General features: G+C 43.8%; 1 protein-coding gene across 4 annotated transcripts in view; it reads left to right on the top strand.

Annotated features, from left to right (window-relative positions):
* The window catches only part of LOC120730308 (cytosolic carboxypeptidase 4), an 80,783-nt gene that overhangs the window by 33,116 nt on the left and 26,206 nt on the right, over positions 1 to 21,461 (top strand). For all 4 annotated transcript variants that reach the window (XM_040026605.1, XM_040026604.1, XM_040026603.1 and 1 more), the window contains 4 exons: positions 16,381 to 16,589; positions 18,143 to 18,305; positions 19,861 to 19,928; positions 20,142 to 20,258. In XM_040026605.1, coding sequence (XP_039882539.1) covers positions 16,381 to 16,589; positions 18,143 to 18,305; positions 19,861 to 19,928; positions 20,142 to 20,258 — 557 coding nt within the window. The remainder of the gene's footprint in view (positions 1 to 16,380; positions 16,590 to 18,142; positions 18,306 to 19,860; positions 19,929 to 20,141; positions 20,259 to 21,461) is intronic.

Raw genomic sequence — 21,461 nt, 5'->3', positions numbered from 1 at the left:
ACACACACACACACACACACACACACACACACACACACATATATGTGTGTGTTTTGTGTTTGTGTTTTGTAAAACCTCTCCTCCTCCATCAGGTTGGAAGGGAAACACTAGTGCACAGCCATTTTCAGATCTCTCCAGAGATTTTCAATTGGGTTCAAGTCTGGGATCTGGCTGGGTCACTCAAAGACATTCACAGAATGGTCCCAAAGCCACTCCTTTGTTACAGTTGTGTGTTTAGGGTCATTTTCCTGTTGAAAGATGAACCTATGCCCCAGTCTGAGCTCTCAGGAGCAGGTTATCATCAAGGATGTCTCTGTACATTCCTGCATAAATTTCCCTTGACCCTGACAAGTCTCCCAGTTCTGGTTGGTGAAAAAAGACATACCCACAGCATGATGCTTCACTGTAGGGATGGTATTGGCCAGGTGACAATTGATGTCTGGTGCAGACATAATGCATGCCATTCAGGCCAAATATTTCAATTCTTGTTTCATCAGACCAGATAATTTTGTTTCTCATGAACTGAGAACCTTTCAGCTGCCTTTTGGCCAGGCTGTTATGTGTCTTATGGCTTCTGTTTGGCCACACCATCATGGCCTGATTGGCAGAGTGCTGCAGGACAACCATTTTTATAGAGCAATGCTGGATCACTGTCAAAGTGACGATTCGGTTTTTGGTCACCTCCCTGACTAAGGCTCTTCTACTCTGATGGCTCAGATTGTTTGGATAGCCAGATCTAGGAAAAATCCTAGTGGCTCCCAACTTCTTGCATTTATGGTTGATGGAGGCCACTGTGCTCATGGAACTGTCAAAGCTGCAGACATTTTTCTGCATCCTTCTCCAGATCTGTGCTTTGCTAAAATTATTTTTAGAGCTCTACAGACATTTCCTTAAAAGTTATGGCTTACTTTGCTGTGCTCTGCCGTGCAATTGTGAACTAGAGGACCTTATATATAAGTCAGTGCTTATTCAAAACATGTCTAATCCACTGAACTACATGAATACATACATCCAGAACTGGACATACTGATCATCATGATATTCACTACAGTATATAAACAGCAGTACAGTTTACAAATGATCTGACAGCACGCTTGACACTGTCGACTACAATATTTTGTTAGAGAAATGCTGTAGGTATCAAAGGTACTGCTCTGCAGTGATTTGAATCATGTCTCTCTATTAGACTTCTGCGTGTTCATGTAAGGTCCACAAGGTCCTGTGCTGGGACCAGTTCTGCTTACATTATTCAAGCTTCACTGAGACAGTATCATTTGAAGGTATAGCATACATTTTCATTGTTATGCGGATAATACCCAGTTTTATCTATCCATGAAGCCAGATAACACATCCCAATTAGTTAAATTGCAGGAATGTTGTTATTGAAGTTATTGTACTCAGCTCTAAAAATTTTACAAATACAGTATTTAACCAGATGCTTACTCTAGGTGGCATTGCCTTGGACTCCAGTAACACTGTTAGGAATCTTTGAGTTGTTTTTGGACCAGGATATGTCCTTCAGTGCACATATTAACTAAATATGTTCACTCAGAACATATTTATTAGGCTTTGGGTTTTTTTGGCCATTAATTCGGTTTCTTTTATTTTGTGGACATGAGCTGGGTTAACAAACTGAAATATCAGCTAGAAACTGGAATTGATATTACAGCTAGTTTGAAAGTGAAGAATACTATAAGAACATTTTAAGTCATCAGTAACAGATCTTCCATTAATACTGTGTTAAATTTGCCACTATTAATGAGTGGTTGTTGAAGTCCACACTTCTGAAAAAAAATTGGTGTTACTGTCTACTGTCCTTGCAGATGTGGAGAGAGACGGAAGCATGATGCTGTTTGGACATATTTAATAATCAGCTCTGCACAGGAACTGAAGAAGAGTACAGCCTGTTACTCTTACAGAGTGATACTCATAAAAAAGTAAAGTAATGACAGTGTTAGTGAATGAGCAGCCCTGTGACTTTTCTCTGTTTCTCATTTCAGTTGTTTCAGTGCCTCATCTTCAGCTGCATTTCTGCATATCTGAGCTACTGCACTGACTTAATCACCATTCAATATCAGCGATTTCTTCAGTCAGGGAAAATTCATTCATGTACACAAATTAGCTAGCCAAAAACAACTTTCCCCGACAGCTGACTCTTTGTCTTAACTAGCTAGTTAAGCACATTAATTAGCTTCCAAACACACATTTAACTTACCCAATGATGATGCATCAGGTCCTTCTAGTCCAGTTTACCGCAGAACACCTCACACCATCAGTTTGAAACAGAAACTTGTGGTTTTGGAAAGTAAATGCTGAAACTCAGCTTAGCATCTCTATTCTAGCTTCAGTATATGCAAGTTTCTCTGTAAGTGCAGCTGCCAATCAAAATGATGTTGCGCATCAATTTAACAAATTAAAATCAAACTTATGATAAAGGAGACCCTTCAACATGATGAGAACAACTAATAATAATTGCTGAAACCATCTTTTGTAAAAATTTATCTCAGGAGAACTTTTACTTTGTCCCCGTTCCATCTTCTAACGTCGAGGGTGTGGGGTTTTTGAACAATACTGCAGCCAGACACCAGGGGGCGATAGAGACACTTTTGGGGAGTTGTTGGGTTTTCCATATTTTCTACACCAGTGGTTCTCAAACTAGTGATGTGCGATACCACTGATTTCCTTTCCAATCCGATACCAAGTAAAATTCAGGGTGGTATCGACGATACTGAGCTGATACCGATACTTTGTACATGTATGTATTTTATTTATTGTATCTTTTATTGTATCTCAAATTATAGCGTCATCATGATTACAGGACATCAGATTACTTATTCTTATCACTTAATAATGCAGAATTCATCATATAGAAATAAAAAAAACTGAAGTTGTGCGCTATTTGGACTCCGCGAGACATGTCTGTCTCCCCCTAGCAGCACCTGTCCCTGTCCACTCCTCCTCTTCAGTTCGCCTCAACATACGCTCGTCATAATCTGTGATATGATTTACTCTGAGGTGTTTGAGAAGGTTAGTGGTGTTGCCACAACACCTCACTGTCTTGCCACATGTATCGCAAACTACGTCTCGGCTGTTTGTGGAGGTAAAATACGTCTGCACATGACTCTGTTTATGCTCAGCCATTGTTGTGAGTGCGCACGCCAAGGGGCTGCGACACATTTATACAGCCGTATTTCACACATGACTATGGAAGGCGGAAGAGAAAGTAGTTCCTTCCAACGTAGACAATCCGAATGATATAGTTTCTTCCCACTGTGTTCCTGTTAATGATAAACTACAAATTTACCCTAAATTACTAAAATATTGATATTTTAATGTGAGAATCGATTCTAGAACATAAATGACTGGTATCGGAGGAATCGATATTTCAGTATCGATCCGCACATCACTATCTCAAACCTTTCACAATGAGTACCACCTCATAAAATATGTGGATCTTGAAGTACCACCCTTATGACCAACATTAAAGTACAGTAGTAGAGGCCTATTTAACACCACATACAGTTTACATGAGACAATCTTATTTCTTATATGAATGTTATTTATTTTAACTGTCATAAACAGGATGTGACAAGTGATAATAACAGCTGTACTGCATTAAAACATTCACAGCAGGTAGGTTATCCAGTCTCCAAGTGATGACGTATGAATCCTGCTTCCGGGTCCAAACTACTCTGCATTTATCAAGGCTGTTGTGTTTTTAACATGTTTTAATGCTTTATATTTTGTTCTATTTAATCTGAACAAGACCCTAAAAGAGGCAGTGATCACTGTCAGCCTCTGACGGTTTTTATTAACACTGTTTATTTTAAAGCCCAGTTTTTAAAACCTTACAATGTAACTACAGCAGTATATTAATTACTAACCTCGTATTGTGATGAATTATCTCAGTTGTTCTCCTGACTGAAGTTTGGTCCGTTTACATCATCCTGACATGCGATTGCATTTGTCCCTAACCATCGGGAACCCTCATGTCAACTGTTATCGAGTGGAAAATAGTTAGTGTTCATGCTCCAGCTTCACTGTGTTAATGTGCTTATATTAAGCTAACCATAGCTGTGTAGCTAGCCACCACGCAGGACATCGTTTTATACCAGCTAGCCCAACTTCAGTAACCCTACAAACGTCACTGCTGTTTAGTTTCCATTTATGTTGGAAGTGATAACAGAGCTGTACGTTTTAATTTTTCAGAAATCCCTCAAGCAGAAAATGGTATATTATTTAATCATAAAAATTTTATTGGAGACTTCCCACGTACCACTAGAGGGAGCCCGTGTACCACAGTTTGAGAACCACTGTTCTGCACGATCACATTGACGTGGATATAGAATAGATCACAAATAACATGGCATGATTCATAAAGATCACAAATAACATGGCATGAGACAACTTGCTCACTAGTGAACAGCAAGAGCTTCTGCTGCCTTTTGCAATGGATACAGAAACTCTTCAGAATGACATTATATCTCTGGCGGTTCATTATCCTCTTTGGTCTGCTCAGCCACTTTGCCAACTTTTAAGGTCTTTATGGCAAGAACACTAGCCATCACAATTTTTCCACTCTTGTGCATAAAATGAAGGCTCCCTCTTTTTTGAACTTGAATTTGTGCTAAACACTTGTTGACATGACTGATGACACTATACAGGAACTGCTGAAACAGGAGTAAGAGTATGTGGTTCAATCCACTCAGTCACATTCACAAAGTGAGGATCAGTCTGAAGATAATGGACAAAGAATAGAAAGGAACCCTGACCCTAACCCAATTATTAACAATTCAGATTACTACTGTAAGAAAATCCAAAACTGGTTATCTGTTACTGATGTTAAATAAATATAATGATGTAATCTTTTAATGCCCACTTTAATTTATGATGATGTACAATTGAGTTTTGTTAAATGTCTTACATTTCAAAGTAAGTTATGGCAAAACTATTAGCAAACTTTCATGAACCATTGAGAAGCTCCATAATCTGCTGTTTGTGGGAGGAGGTGGGGGTGTCAGTTCAATCCATTACAGTCAAATGGTTGTTGATATGAAGAAAATTAAAATAACAAAAAGCATAAAAGTGGATATTTCGCTGATTGATTTACAATTTGTAAGTAAAAATGGCTTTTCACATTTTTATTTAAAAGATACACACTGAAATGTTTTACAGTGAGACCAGACCCATGGCTTGGGTGACATCCATAAAAAATTCAACCTGCAGTTGACAGAGAGGGAAGACGGTAAGATTTTTAGATTAGATTCAATACAATTTACTCAACTTCTTGTTCACTGATGAGATAAAAGCTGAACTTTTTGAAAGATTTGACTGTGTTACATTGACATTAAATTATCACAGTATTTCATGAAAAGAATATCATACCAACAGTGAAACATGGTTGTGGTAGTGTGAGGGTCTGGAGCTGCTTTGCTTCTTCAGGACCTGGATGACTTTCTGTAATTGATAAACTATGAACTCTAATCCATCAGTCCATCAGTTCATGTCCTGAAGCAAGACGTTAATCTAAAACACACCAACTAGCCCACCTCTAAATGACTAAAAAAATAAAATAAAAAAAATAAAAATAAATAATAATAATAATGATAATAGTAATAATAAAAAATAATAATAATTTTGGACAACAACAAGTCTTCCAATTCATGCTTGAAACCCCTCCACTGTGGCTGAATTAAGAAGAGTGGGCCCAAATTCCTTCTCAGTGATGTGAAAAATTAATTGGCAGTTATGATACTTGATGGCACCTCCTGCTTTAGATCCAGTTATCAACAGTATTATTCCCTTAATTTTTAAATCCGAATGAAAATTTAGAACAATATTCTGGCAAAACATCTTATTAAACTTATTCATTTTTTAACTTCAGCCAGGATAAGTCACTAGAAGCTAAAGACTGCCACTTCTACGACTAAAGTCATTTGACTACTGTTGCTGACAGAACAATCTGGTGGAGAGTTTGATGTGGATGTAGCTTTAAGTACTCCATGTACTGATAAAGTAACAGTCAGGTGCCAGCCAGCGTTCGGTGGGAAAGCAGAGTAGAGCCATATTTGTTCTTGATGGTAATGTTATGTGGCCCTCTTAAAGGTAAGGTTTTATTATCTGTGAATAAAAACAGAAACCAAGACAGACAATACCTGTAACCAGGTCATTGATTTATTTCTCTATCTAATGAGTGAAGATGAAAACTAGACAGAAGAATAGTAACAGATTGCAGGTCTATGGCATTGTCATAACAGCACTGAAGGGTGATCTTTGCTAAATACCTCCCTGAGACAATGCATCAGGGGCTGGGCTGATAAAAGGGTAGGAGGCTTTGCAGCTGGTGAGTCCCACTGATTGCTGAAATTCAGACTGGAAACAAGTATTATTCTCCTAAAACTAGAGTTAAGCTTTTGCTTGCCAGTTTAGGATCTGCTTTGCACAATAAAGTAAGTGTGCACTTGCTTTTCTAAAGATGATAATGGCTCTGCACAATCAAAGACCCTTCGCCTAATCAGAGAAATGAACCAGTGGAGTGATATATACAGTGCCCTTGATAATGTTTGGGACAGAAAAACATGTTTTGAAGTTTTGTCTTTGTAAACCACCACAGTAGATGTAAATCAACATGATTGAAGTGCAGACTTTCAGCTTTAATTGAAAGGGTTTTACAAAATCTTTGCATGAACTAACATCCACTCACATCCTGGGTCATTTGACCTCAGTAAATTACATGATAGGATTGGGCAAGGTTTCACAATGGGTCCACCTAAAACCTTGGCTGACTGTGACCCACACCTGTTTTCACACATTGGCTTGTGCGATTAGGTAGAGGGTGAATAGGGAGTCCATGACCCTCTTGCGGACACTTCCATAGGGCTTAAAATCTGGGACTTTCCACCAATTGCACTTAGAACTGAAGAAGCTTCTCGGATGAGAGGTGAAATGTCTTCAAGAAAACTTAAAGAAGTCCAGACGCTTTTCTTTCCAAGCTCCTTAGACTACGATGACCTGGATGACTGAGAACCTTCACACACAACCCAGTGAGTTTTTTACGGGCAAATGCCCTGTATATGGGGTCAATGTCAGCTGAACCAGCTCAACCTAATGAAAAGTAAATTTCAATAATGATTTCTATAATACTAGTTAACAGTAGTATTATGGACAGACATTACCATATCAAGTCCGTGTTCCTGTGTTCTGTTACTTTTTGTTTTATTTTGATAGTCTGTCGTCTCATGTGCACTATGCTCAGATTGGCTTCCCTTGTCTCATTCTTTAGATTCAGTTTAGCTGAGTGTTTTTTCCCCACGTGTTTCCACTTCCCTAATTACCCTCCTATGCATATCATATATTATGTCAGTGTTTCTTTGTCGAGGCATCTGTTTTCCTTCCCCAGTGTTTCTCAGCCCTAGTGAGGTTTTTAGTTTCTGCAGCTTTCAGTTCCTAGTGTAGCCTTTATCGATCTGCGGGATCGATAAAGGGACAAAAAAAAGGAAACAAAAAAAGTAAATGTCCACAATTTAGACTTTAATTACGTTATATTTTATAAGTGGTTTAGCAGCAACAGTAATGTGACGCAAAAGCAATTTGACAAACTTAAATGTTATTAAATATATGTATTGTTTTACAGTCAATGGCCACCTAATGTCTAGAACCCATGGAAACCAAATCTCTCTTGAGATGCTTTGCCCGTGGGCCTCTGTCTTCAGTTTTATATTCAGTAACTGAAACGTATGCTCTGTTGGGTTCAGGTGACTAAATTGGCAATTGGAGAATATTCTCTTTTTTTGAGTATAGCCCTGTACATTTCAGAATACATGCTATCCTTATCAACATTCACACCATCAATAAACACAGTCAATCTTAGTCTAATGTGGGCTTTTTGTTCTCGAGTGTAACCACTGGTTCAATCCTTGTCGTAAATGCCCTTCATTTGTATTCATGACGGCATTTTTTGATTGAAGACTTTTTCAGTGATATACCTGTCTCCTGAAAACTGTTCTTGGTTTTCCAACATGATGTGAAAGGTGTTCTCTTAATCAATGAAAGATTTGTAATGATCTACTTTATTTTTCAGGCCATTTTAGGCCAAAAACTCACATTTGCCTAAGAAGGAAAGGAGCAGCTGAAGGTTGCTTTCACCTTGGTTGTCTTTCAGGGATTATGATGTTGGTGAGCTGTTTAGTCTGTTGGCAATTCACTCTATTTCAATTTCTTGTCTCTTTGACTCACATTGAAAATTCCAGCCTGGTAATTCCAAGTTCAACAGTAAACGATTCCAGATATTTAATCAAAATGTTTGCAGTTAATGGGATATCTGTTAAAAATCACAGAATTAAACCTGGAAGTGCGCAGTTCAATCGCATGTTGATCTTTTTTTCAAATCCACTGTAGTGTAAACACAATGAAGCACACAAAAGAAATGACACAGAAAAAGTATTTACAATCTATTTAATATTTCGTGCAAAAATTTCAAGACATCTCTTGTGTAGATAAACTCGTAACAAGCATTTCTCATGTGTGATTTTGGCACATTTCTCCACACAAAACAACAAGTCTTCCAATCCTGAAAGTTCTGTGGGCTCCTTCTATGAACTCCAATTCTTAGCTTTAATCCTTTGCATAGATTTTCAACTGGATTCAGGTCAGATGATTGGCTGGGCCATTCTAGCAGCTTTCTTTCCCCTTTCCCTGAGACCAATGGAGAGTTTCCTTGGCTGTGTGTTTGGGATCATTATCTTGCTGGAACGTCCACACTCGTTTCATTTTAATCATCCTGGAAGATGGCAGCAGATTTCTAATCAAGAATGTCTCCCTACATTTTTCCTTTCATCCTTCATTCAATTGTACGAAGCAAACCAGTGCTGTATGTTGAAAAATGACCCCATGATTTTCCCACCTCCAAACGTCACTGTTGGTATGGTGTTTTTGGGGTGATGTGCAGTGCCTTTTGACCTTTGAGCTACAAACATGGCGCATTTTATGGCATCCAAACGGTTCAATTTTGGTCTCATCTGACCAGACTATATTCTCCCAGTATTTCACAGGCTTGTCTAAATGTTGTTTGCAGCATCCTTTTTCTTCAGCTGTGGAGTCTTGCATGGTGAGTGTATATACAGGTCATGGTGGTTGAGTGCATTACTTATTTTTTTTTCCTCTGAAACAATTGTACCTGCTGATTCCAGGTCTTGCTGTAGCTCTTGGACAAGTTTTCTGAAAATTCTTTTCACTCCTCTGTCTGACATCCTGTGGTGAACACCTGGCCGTGGCCGGTTTATGTTGAAATGATCTTTCCACTTCTGGATTTCGGCCCCAACAGTGCTCACTGGAACCTTCAGTAGTTCAGAAATTGTTCTGTAACCAATGCAATCAATAAGGTTTTAAAGATCTTAAGAGTATTCCTCTACTTGTATTCCTTTGTAATATTTCTTTTATCCTTAATTGAACTCTATTTTTCTGTAATTCAGATTTGAGTATTTGCCTTTCCTGTCTATATTTCCCACATTCTAACATGTTCAAACATTTCCTCTTGTCCACAAAATTCATAATTCCCTGTTGTGTGACACCTTGGTAATAGGTGGCAGGATTGCTTTCTAATTACTGATAGATTTCAGCTGGTGTCATGGCTTTTCATGGCTTTTTGCACCTTTGTTTCTTCATGTGTTCAATATCTTTTCCCTGTGTCATTTCTCATTATTACACATTTGAATTTACAAAATGTATGGATTAATTTTATATCATTTGGAGCAATGCTTATTTATCTGCTGTGTGTGTGGATTTGGTTTGTCAAGATGTGATATGTGCACTTCAGAAAGATGCAGAGAAGGACCGAGTGACATTCTGAATGGCATCTTAAATATTCTGGATTTTCTTGTAAACTGGAGAATGATGCACTTACTAGATGACTGACCCAAAAATATACAAGTGTGTGGTTTGTGATGGCACTGACAGATAAATATTTTTTAAAAGGCTTAAAGTTTGTGTAAGTTTATTTTCCTGATTTTCAAGCAGGTTCAGTAGTCAGATTTGGGGTTCAGATTGGGACCCACAGTGTGGAGACTGAAATCAGCCAATAAGTGTCATTGTTTGCATCTGTGTAAGTCGCTGTAACTAACTGAACTTGGGCAGTGACCTTTTAGACAGTCACTGCCCTGCCAGAGACCCTGATGGCTTGCAGTTTTTTTTGTGTGATTTATTTTACATAAAGAAAAATGTCCATGTTTCCACCCAATTTTATCCGCTTATCCACTTCAGGGGTGCTGTAGCTTATTCCAGCTGTCACAGGGTGAAAGGAAGGTTACGTCAGTCGGAATCCAAACAGTTTTCCTCTCAGACTAAATTGTTCAGGCAAAATATTCAGGCTAATGATTACAGTATTTCAGTGCTTCATGGAAGCATTCACACCAGCAGCATTTACTATATATATATTGTAACGATCGTGGGTTAGTGGAGCTAAACTGGCTAAACTGCTCACTAGCTAAACGGCTAGCGGGGCGCTAGCGGCTATCGCTAAACTTCGCAATGGATGGAGAGCGCTCGTGCCTCATACACCGCACGACCCCGAGCGTCTCAGCAGCAGACTGATAATCCCCAAATGATCCAGCAGGAGGCAGTAGTGGTTCACACCAGTCATTTATTTACCATCTTTTTCTACAACAACGTAATGCTGCTGACACCGAACCCCTATCACGCTCCCACCACATAGAGTCGCGGTGTCAGCCAACCACGCCAATTCAACCCACTCCACAGAACACACATCAACTTCACTGTGGCTTACATTAACATAACACTAACACAACATGCGAATCAAACACATAGGAACTAGCAGAACGATAGAAAACACAGACAACACAATACCCAGAATGCATCTGGCTAACAACCCCAGCCAGGTCATTACACAGCCCCCTCCCAAAAAGGTTTAGTGTCCCCACAACCTTAACTGTCCACTCTGTAGTCCAGCAAATGTCCGGGCCGGCGTCGAGTACGCTTCGGCCTTGACTGGGAAGCCATGGCGCCCCCATCCGGGCCGGGCGTAGGGGGCGAGGAGTCCCCAGGCTGCACACCAGCCTGCGGGTTGGGGGCAAGTGGATGGTATGGCGCCAGCCGGTCCTTGTGTAGCACCACCCGCCTTCCCCGCCCCGGCATCCGGACTCTGAAGACCACCTCCAATAGCTGTTCCAGGATCTCACCCGGGCCTTGCCAGTGGCTCATGAGCTTGGGGGTCAGCCCCCGCTTCCTCTGGGGGCAGAACACCCAGACCCGATCTCCGGCCCCCAGCACAGGACCGTGCGCACGGGTATCATACGCCCGTTTCTGGCGGGCCCCGGCTCCCTCCAATGTCCGTCTTGCCAGTTGATGCACCGTGTGCAACCGCTCCCTGAGCCGCCGGAAGTAGTCCATCTCTGGTCCACCAGCAATCTCCGGCTCAGGGGGCGCTCCGAACACCAAGTCCACCGGGGTTCGGAGCTCCCTTCCGAACATCAACGCTGCAGGAGTACACTGACTTGACTCCTGCACTGCTGTTCGATACGCCCACAAAACAAGGGGCAGGTGTTGGTCCCAGTCCCTCTGATGTTGGCTGGTCAGGATGGCCAGCTGGGTGGCCAGCGTGCGGTTGAACCGCTCAACCAGACCATCGCTCTGAGGATGGAGGGGGGTGGTCCTCGTTTTTCTCACCCCCAGCCTCCGACACACTTCTCCCAGCACCTGGCTCTCAAAATTCCTCCCTTGGTCGCTATAGAGCTCCTCCGGTACACCAAACCGCGTGAACATCTCATCCACCAGAGTCCGCGCCGTCGTCACCGCACTCTGATCCGGCACCGCGTACGCCTCTGGCCACTTTGAGAAATAATCCATCGCGACCAGGACATACCGGTTGCCGGCGTCAGTAACCGGGAACGGACCCAGGATGTCCACTCCGATCCGCTCCATTGGCGCCCCAACTAGGTATTGCTGCAATGGGGCATGGGAGCGCTGGCTGGGACCTTTCTGCGCCGTGCAGTCGTCACAGCAGTGGACATGGATCTCCACGTCCTGACGACACCCCGGCCAGTAGAACCGCCGTCTCAGCCGTCGCACCGTCTTGCCATTCCCAAAATGGCCGGTACCTGCAGCCCCATGAACCCAGCGGAGGACCTCAGGCCGCAAGGCCCGGGGAACCAGGAGCTGGAGTATGTCGTCTCCCCTGTCTGGCGCTCGCCACCGCCGGTAGATTACACCGCCATGGAGCTCCAGGCTGTTCCACTGGGAGTACAGCGACTTGGTCTCGGGCCCCTGGGAAGACACGGCGGACCAGTCTGGCCGTGTCCCTGCCTCCATCCAGTCCCTCACCATCCCCAGCGCTGGATCGCTCACCTGGTGCTGCTGTAGCTCCGCCGCGGTGAAAGGTTCCTGCCCTTCATCCACCCCCTCAGGTTCCGCTGCTGCCGATGTCGGACCCCGGTCCAGCTCCTCCAGGCGCCTGCAGTACCGGCACTCATCCGCAGAACAGGGACGCCTGGACAGGGCGTCAGCGTTGGCGTGCTGCCGTCCTGGTCGGTGCTGGGCCTCAAAGTCGTACTCTTGTAGTATTTCCAGCCACCGGGCCACCTGACCCTCCGGCTGGCGAAAGTTCAGCATCCAGGTTAGGCTGGCGTGGTCCGTCCTGAGCAGGAACTTAGTGCCCAGGAGGTAAGGTCGGAAATGACGAACCGCCAGGACCACAGCCAACAGTTCACGCCGGGTAACACAGTAATTCCTCTCGGCCCGGTTGAGGCTGCAGCTGTAGTATGCCACCACTCGCTCCTCAGCCTCTCCCCTCTGGGAGAGCACCGCTCCGACCCCCACGTTGCTGGCGTCAGTGTCCAAAAGGAAAGGCTGGCTGGGGTCAGGATACGCCAAGACCGGGGCACTCACCAGGGCAGCTTTCAGCTGCTCGAAGGCCGTTGCACAGTCCCCCGTCCAAGCAAACCGCTGACCCTTGTTTGTCAACTGCTGAAAGGGGCTAGCGACAGTGGCAAAGTCTTTTACAAACCTCCTATAATAGGAGGCCAGCCCCAGGAAGCTTCGTAGCTCGGCGACGTTCGATGGGGGAGGCCAGTCCCCCACAGCAACCACCTTCTCGGGGTCAGTAGCCACCCCCTTTTCACTCACCACATGTCCCAGGAACTTCACCTGGCGAGCAAGAAGGTTGCACTTGGCCGGGTTCAGCTTTAGTCCGGCCCCGCGGATGGCAGTCAGAACTTCTCGTAGGTTAGCCACGGCCTGTTCAAAGTCCTTAGCATGAGTCAGCAAGTCATCCAAATAGACCACGCAGCGGGCACGGGGAATGTCTTTGAGGACCCTTTCCATTAACCTTTCGAACGTGGCTGGTGCATTGCATAGTCCAAAAGGCATCACCTTAAACTGCCACAGTCCTTGCCCTATGGTGAACGCAGTCTTGGGCCGTGCCTCAGCAGCGAGCTCCACCTGCCAGTACCCACTGTGGAGGTCTAGCGAGCTGAACCAACTGGACCCTGCGATGTAATCAAGTGCGTCATCGATGCGAGGTAACGGGTAGGAGTCCTTGCGGGTGACCGCGTTCAGACGCCTGTAGTCCACACAAGGGCGCCACCCCCCTGTCTTCTTCCTCACCATAACCACAGGTGCGGCCCATGGACTATCCGAGGGTTCAATGACGCCATTAGCTGCCATCTCTTTTATCAGTTCCTCGGCAGCTTGGCGTTTGGCGAGGGGCAGGCGGTGGGGCCGCAGCCGGATTGGAGCAGCTGCTCCAGTGTCTATAGTGTGCTGCACCAGGCCCGTCCTTGTGCAGTCCTCTTCCCTGGCGGCAAAAGTGTCCATAAACTCTGCCAAGAGGCTCTGCAGCTGCCGCTGCTGTGTCGCACTGAGGTGTACCCCACTCCACCGCCCAAGCTCCTCTACTGCCGCGACAGTCTCAGGTGACGGGGAGACTGCTGAGCTAGGCAGCGACTCAGGCTGCGGGATGTTGGCCCTGCTTAGGTTCGCCCCCTGGGTCCTCTTCCGCACCCTTGCCGCCCTTGGCCCCTGGCTGTGGCATGGAGCTGTGGGGCGCGAGGGCTTTGGGGGTGCTGGTGGGGTGGGGGTCTGTCCCTGGCTACCGCGGCCCACTTGGAGTTGCACGGTCTCAGCACCCAGGTGGATGGCAACTCCCGGCACATCGACCCGTGCCCCCCAGTGGGCCAGTAAGTCCAGTCCAACAATGCACTCGTCTGTTATGTCGGCAAGCCAGAACTCATGGTTCACACTGTTCGTTCCCACCACCACCTGCAGAGTCTTTTTCCCCGGCATCACAGTCTTTTCTCCCGTGACAGTGTACAACGCTGTGTGGGTAGGGGTCCAGTCTCTCGGCAATGAGCCGCCCGTCTTCGGAAGCACCCCCCTCCGCAGCAAGCAGATGGTGGACCCCGTGTCTACCAGGGCCCGGCAAGACCGTCCATCAATTATACAGTCCAGGTACAGTCCACGGGTGGACCCACAGCGGCCCACCACGGGATGAGCGTCACGGAGAGGGTTTAATGATTGGGGTGGGGGTTCCCTCACTGTCCCACCCCGTGGCCGTTTCCCGTCGGTGATGTCACTCGGCTCCGAGGACTAGGTGCGGGACAGTTCAGGGCGAGGTGACCGGGTTCCCCGCACCGATAACAGCAGTCCGTCCGGCGCCTCCGACGGGGAACTGCCTCTGATTGGGCTCGTCTGGCCTCCTCCTCTTCATCCGACTGGGACGCGCTCATCTCTCGCTCGACCACCCTGACCGATCGTCGGGTCACTGGCTCGCCCCGCAGCACCTCCTCAGCCCGCTCAGCCTCCCTCAATGCCTCCTCCAGGTCTCGGGGGGATGACAGCCGGACATGCTGTCGCAGCCTCTCCGGTGTGAGGCCCCTCAGGAAGGCGTGGAGACCCAGCTCCTCTCGTGCCGCTCCTGGGAACGTCGGATAGCCCCGTCGGGCATAGAGGCGGACGTCCGCAGCAAAGGACCCCAGGCTCTCTCCCTCGCGTCGGCGTCGGCGAGTCAGCTCCTCCCTGCTCTGTTCAGCTGGTGGTCTCTGTCCAAACCGTCTGTCGAGCGCCGTGGTTAGAGCCTGGAGGTCGCGCTGCTCCTCTGGGGGCAGGTCCAGTAGAACCTGGAGCGCCGGGCCCTCCAGTGCAAGCGCCAGGTGGGTGGCAGTCTCTTCTTGACCCCACCCGTTGTGAGTGGCAGCCAGCGTGACTTGGGCCAGGTACGGCTCCAGCTGCGTCGCCCCAGTGTAGTGCTGTAGCTTAGCAGCCGTCCTGCCAGGAAGCGGTGGTGCGGCCCCAGGACTCCCCTCCCGTCGCAGGGGGAGCAGGGGGTGGCTGTTCCGGGGTGCGCTGCGGCCCTCTGGCCGCCCCAGCTCGGGTCTTCTCCGCTGGGTCTCGGCAGCCATGCTTTCCAGAAGCGAGCAGTTGTCTCGGATTACACGCTCTAATTCGCCTATGGTCGGCTCCATAGTGTCTGCTAGACACTCAGAATCCCACTTCTGACACCAATTGTAACGACCGTGGGTTAGTGGAGCTAAACTGGCTAAACTGCTCACTAGCTAAACGGCTAGCGGGGCGCTAGCGGCTATCGCTAAACTTCGCAACGGATGGAGAGCGCTCGTGCCTCATACACCGCACGACCCCGAGCATCTCAGCAGCAGACTGATAATCCCCAAATGATCCAGCAGGAGGCAGTAGTGGTTCACACCAGTCATTTATTTACCATCTTTTTCTACAACAACGTAATGCTGCTGACACCGAACCCCTATCACGCTCCCACCACATAGAGTCGCGGTGTCAGCCAACCACGCCAATTCAACCCACTCCACAGAACACACATCAACTTCACTGTGGCTTACATTAACATAACACTAACACAACATGCGAATCAAACACATAGGAACTAGCAGAATGATAGAAAACACAGACAACACAATACCCAGAATGCATCTGGCTAACAACCCCAGCCAGGTCATTACAATATATTTGAAATAGTTAAAATTGTAAGATGAAATATTTTACTTAATATTGAATCATTTGGGGCTACATGTCTAATTCTGAGGAATGCAGTCGTCTTGTTAAACAATGTAAGAACTGCAAAAAACTCCGCACTACGTGAAAAGTGGATTTTCTTGTTTGTTTGTTTGTTTTGATTGCTAAAAGTGAACAAAGTTACACACTAATGAGATTAGAAATAGTTCAGACTATTCAAAGGGCATTCTCACTTTTCTAGTTTATCTGGAATACATAGATGCATTTCTGCACTGCTTCCAGTCAGTTATTACTGAAGTAATATAGTATATATTAAGAAAAAATGATCCAAGATGTTAATGTACTTATGTCCTTTCCTGCTTTTTTTTGTCTGTTTCTCCTTCACAGAGGCAAATGTTTGTTCTGCGGTATCTAAAGGATACATCTCTGGCTTCTTGTGGCTTTATGAGGACTGGCATAGCAAAGATAACCAAGATGTTGCCATAGCAATCCGTCATGCACTCCTGTGCTGCCTCCTTAAGGCCACTGACAGCACTGCAGGCAGGCAGGCTTTTCTATCCCAGGGAGGTATCAGACTCCTATATCAAACTGCACAGGTGAGTTCAAATTGTTTCTAGGTGAAGTTAATCTGACTTCATGAGGTAGAAACCAACTGCCTGTGTGCCAGTATAGTCCTTTTCCCATTAGTACCTACTTAAATCGACTCGACTCGGTTGTATTTGATCAACCTAATCTAAATGCATTTATCATGCTAAATTGCAAAGATTTTTAAGTTTTTGTTGAAGGGTGTGTCCATGGTGCCAAAGTGAATATCGATGATGTTTAGCATCAGGAGATACAACTTTATTGGCAATAAACACAAAAATTTGATTGGATCAATATGTGATCCTAACACAGGACACCTACATTGTACTTGCTGATCTCATATTTAATTTGTATGTTGACTAAGTTTTTTAACCCTTAGCTGTAAAAGGGTATTGTTGACACCCTGCTAGGTAGGCAGGCAGGTGGATAATGTGGACACCCAAGTTTGTGAATGCAAGAGCAAATTAATGGATTTCTTTTTAAATTTAGTTTCATATTGATACCATAGGTGTAGCTACTAAAAATCACGGACTAGTTTGAATCTCTGTGTCCTAGACATCAAGGTCAGGGGTCAGAGGTCACCTTTCCGAAAAAAGATTTTCTGAAAATCTTGCATCTGAGGGGTACCCCTGGCCACTGCCAGTAATTTTATATTTATTTTTTAGTCTCAAAGCCTGAAATAGCACTGAGACTGCAGCTGATGTTAACTTGGTGATTTAGGAAATGTATCATTTTAATGTATAATCAAGTATTTATACATGATTCTGATTTGCTGGTGAGTCTGTTTTACACTGCTGGAAACACAGAACATCCACTAAGATTACCTGTTCAGCCAGTCACATCAATTTTACTTTGGTCTGTGGCAAATTGCAGTAATTTCCTGTTCTTCTTTACCAGGCTGTGGGACAGTAAATTTTAATGCTGAAATGTATCCAGTTTAAAGTTTTAGAGGTCTAGTCTGCAGCTATATCAGAACAGCAGGGCTGAACGTGCATTCAGCCAAGTCAATGACTACAATTAAAACGTTTTTTTTACCACTCAGTGTGCTAAATCAACAGATTAACAATTTCCTGCTGCATTAATACTGTCCTTTTAAAAACCGGGTTGCATTTTACTGCTACTTGTCTTATGTTCTCTACAGTTATTATTTGATTTGCCACTTTGTATTTATTGTTTTTGTACTATCTACCATGACATTTATTTAAGCTCTTTTGCTATACAATGGCAGCAATGATTCACTAATGCCCTGAGGAATTTGCAAGCTTGCTCATTTACAAGGAAATGAATATGCTCAAATTTTATAGTACTTTCATTTTAATAGAGATAAAGGAGAATATCAACCAGAAAATCCAAAGAAAAATGGAGAAAAGAAAACCACATAAAAATGATAAACTGTAATATACAAAAGACAAAATGAATGAAAGACAAATGTGAGTTTGGGAGGGTAGGTTTCGGCATTCTGTTGGTACAATATAGCTCATTCATTAACATTAAACTAATCTGTTAGCTCACATTTTTCTGGAGTTTTCATGTTGTTTCAATTTTCTTGTTTGTTTCTGTGCAGACATGTTTATTAAGCAAAAATCTGGAGTGTTTGGTGGAGCCATCCGTGCAGCTGATGAGGAAGTGTCTTCCTAGAATTCCTCTACCAGTCACATCAGATCAGTCTGCATATAGCTTTCTCCTGCCTGGTACACCTGCTTTCCCGGATGTTAGTGAGACACCAGGTAAAGTCCCAGGATTCATAGACCTCCAAAAACTGTTTAGACCTCAGGAGCCCCAAACAGACTAATTAAATCTTTAGTTAATCTTATGTAGTCTGAGACTTGCCATTTTTATTCCATTAAGGGTTAATGGGGTATTTTCGTCACCCCACTGCGTGAGCAGGCAGCGTGGACACCCACGTTTGTAGATTTAATAACTTGAGAATGAGGCAACGTAGCACTTTGATATTTATACCATAGGTGTATCTACTGAAAATGAACAAGATTGAATCCCGGTGACCTTGACCTCAAGGCCAACGTTTAATAAAATTAAATGTAATTAGAAAATGATGAGACATAATCAGTTCCATAATCAGTTTTAGAAGAAAATCTAGAGTATGTGTGGTGGGTGGGTTCTTTAGCCAATTGACTCCAATTATAGATGGAATGCTGTGTTGAGGCTGTCATGTTTAGTATCTCCATGGATGTTAAAATCACCCGCAATAATTATTTTATCTGAGCTGATCTCCATACATTACAAGTACAGAGATAGGCCCAAACAAACATACACAGCTTTTTGTTTGTTTTTTGTCTGGGAGCGGACGCAGGCTGCAGGGGGATGGGGTTTTGGAGACAAGCAGACAGAAGCTGCAGAGAGGCGTGTAAGACTGCAGCTCTGCTCAGTAATGTTTCCAGAGTAATTTTTTATACTTCAAAAATATCTCAAGTTAGAAAATTGACTCTGAGAATTTGGCCCATGCAGTCATATCAGGCTGGTTAGACTACTGTAACGCTCCATTTGCAGGACGACTGTAAGCAGCACAAATGCAGCAGCCAGAGTTCTGTCCACATACTTGGGAATTTAAACGTATTACCCCAGTACTGAAGTCACTTCATTATCTTCCAGTTCAGTACAGCAATGTAAATTTTGACAGTAAATTCTGATTTAATCTATGTCATAGTCTTTAGACTAAAATGTAATTTGGCTTTAGTCATAATTTCGGCATCTAAATTCTTTTAGTTTTAGTTGACTAAATATCATAAGATCGTAATAGAGTAAATCTGAAGTTGATTCAGTTGACTAAAATATAGAGTGTATAAGTAACAAACCATCTTATTTTCCTTGAGATGAAATGAAACGTGTCCATATATGTGCTTTTCTCATCCTCTCAAACGTTGATATTTTGTTACATTTTCATGAAAAACAGGTGTCATGGGAGCATCTCCCGCTCCCATCCTGTTTGTTGGTGGCAGATCAAATTGTGCACATCCAACCTCGCTGCACATGGAGATTACTTCTGACTGGATCACTTCCAAGCTCACTCCACCTCTTTACACAACTTGATGTGTTCTGATTGGATCTTGTCTCTTCAGAACATTTTAATCTAATTTTTATTCATCAAAGTGTCAATACATTTCAACATTGTCCTTTGCATTTGTTTAAGTATAAACCTAATTGAAGTTTAAGTATAATGAAATGTGCTATATAAATTAAATGTCCATTATGATTGTAATTTTACTTTGGAGTCAACAGTCACTCTAACTTATCGGTTTTCTGTTGTGTATATATGTGTTGTAGATGAGAGCAGTGATGAGAGCGATGCTGAAGAAGCTGAAGATAACCATGAGGCCAACAACAGAGACTATGTGAGTCTATGCAGATGGAGTGCTTAGGATTGTCACCTCACTGCAAGAAAGTTTATGGTTTGAAATCTGGTTTTTGGCCTGTGCATACCTTCTGGGTACTGCAGCTACCTTCCACAGGTAGGTAGCTGCAGTACGGTGGATTTGATATATACTGCTGTGAGTATATATTGAAGACTCATGAGTCATTATGCATTTGTGTGCATCTTTGTCCAGGATGATGACTTGGAGACTGACGTAAACAAACTTCGTCTTCCTCCTGACCCTGACAGACCTAAAGAGCTGCTTACACAGTACAGCTGCTTTTGTCCTGAGCTGTCACATGATTTCCAGGTATGCACCTCTCTCTCGCTCTGTCTTGTGTTTGTGTGTGTGCATTTGTTTGTTAGATGAATAAATTGTTAAATTCCCCAAATGTGTTGTTTCTTTGGACTTCAATCATCCGATTCAATAAAGAACACTAAACAAAGTAGTAGAATAAACTGTTTGGCATTGGCAACAATGATTCAGCAAGTTTCTCAAGCACCATTTAAGGTGAAATAAACAGACTTTCCACCAGTATAATATTCATTGCCAAGAAACATTGTTACAAAGAAATAAATGACCAAAGACAAACTTCCTTTTGTGCTAAGTTTATTTTTTTAAAGGCAAAAGATGTTGGCTTCATGTTTAATTCAATAAAAGTAACAAGTTTGTTGTATTTTTTTTTGTCTCAAGACACTGCCGACATTTTTCTGTATGAAGCCAAACCCTTTGTCTAGATTAACTTTAAACACAACCATAAAACTGAAATGTTACTAAGTAATTAAGTAGAAAGTAAGAAAATGGTACAGATCGATGAAAAAGATTTGATATTTTCTTAACCACTTGTCCAATTCAGGAATGCAGGGATCCTGTGCCAGCTGTCTACAGATCACCAGTCCATTACAGGGCTGTGTTATGACCTGGTTCATAAACCACAACATAAAATGGAGACTGAAACCACAACTTTATTTAAGCTGAAAAATGACAGCAAAAAGGAATCAGTTAGGAGAGCATAACAAGGTCCACCCTTTGTCAAGTACAGACAATTAGCAATTAAACCCAGTCAATTGGCAGTGCCACTTTAAAGGCAGGTAGTGCTTGCAGAGGGGTGTAACACCTCCCCCAGGAACTCAAAATGAATTTAGAAAAAGATCCCCCCTGGAGTCTTTTCTAGTTGTTGACCTAAAAGACAAAATGGGGAAAGATGGAAAACAAGTGTGGCTCACAGCAGCCACAAACGAAGTTACTCCAATCAGTGGACACCTACAGCCAAGACACAGAGGCAGAATATCGTTCCTGCCTAAGACCAATTTAAAGTCACCAATGAACCTTCTATGCATGCCTTTTGGATTGTGGTTTGAACCTGGCATACTGGAGAGATCACACAGTAAGAATATGCCAAGTCCACACAGCAATGCTTCAGGTAGCTGGCAGATTGAGACCTAGAATCTTCTTGCTGTGAGGCAACAGGGCTGACCTCTACACGACAGTCGTGCCAGAAATGTTTCGTAG

The sequence above is a fragment of the Simochromis diagramma genome, unplaced genomic scaffold, assembly GCF_900408965.1.
Source record: "Simochromis diagramma unplaced genomic scaffold, fSimDia1.1 OVJJ01000293.1, whole genome shotgun sequence".
Lineage (NCBI taxonomy): Eukaryota > Metazoa > Chordata > Actinopteri > Cichliformes > Cichlidae > Simochromis > Simochromis diagramma.
This window is presented reverse-complemented; position numbering and strand designations above follow the sequence as displayed.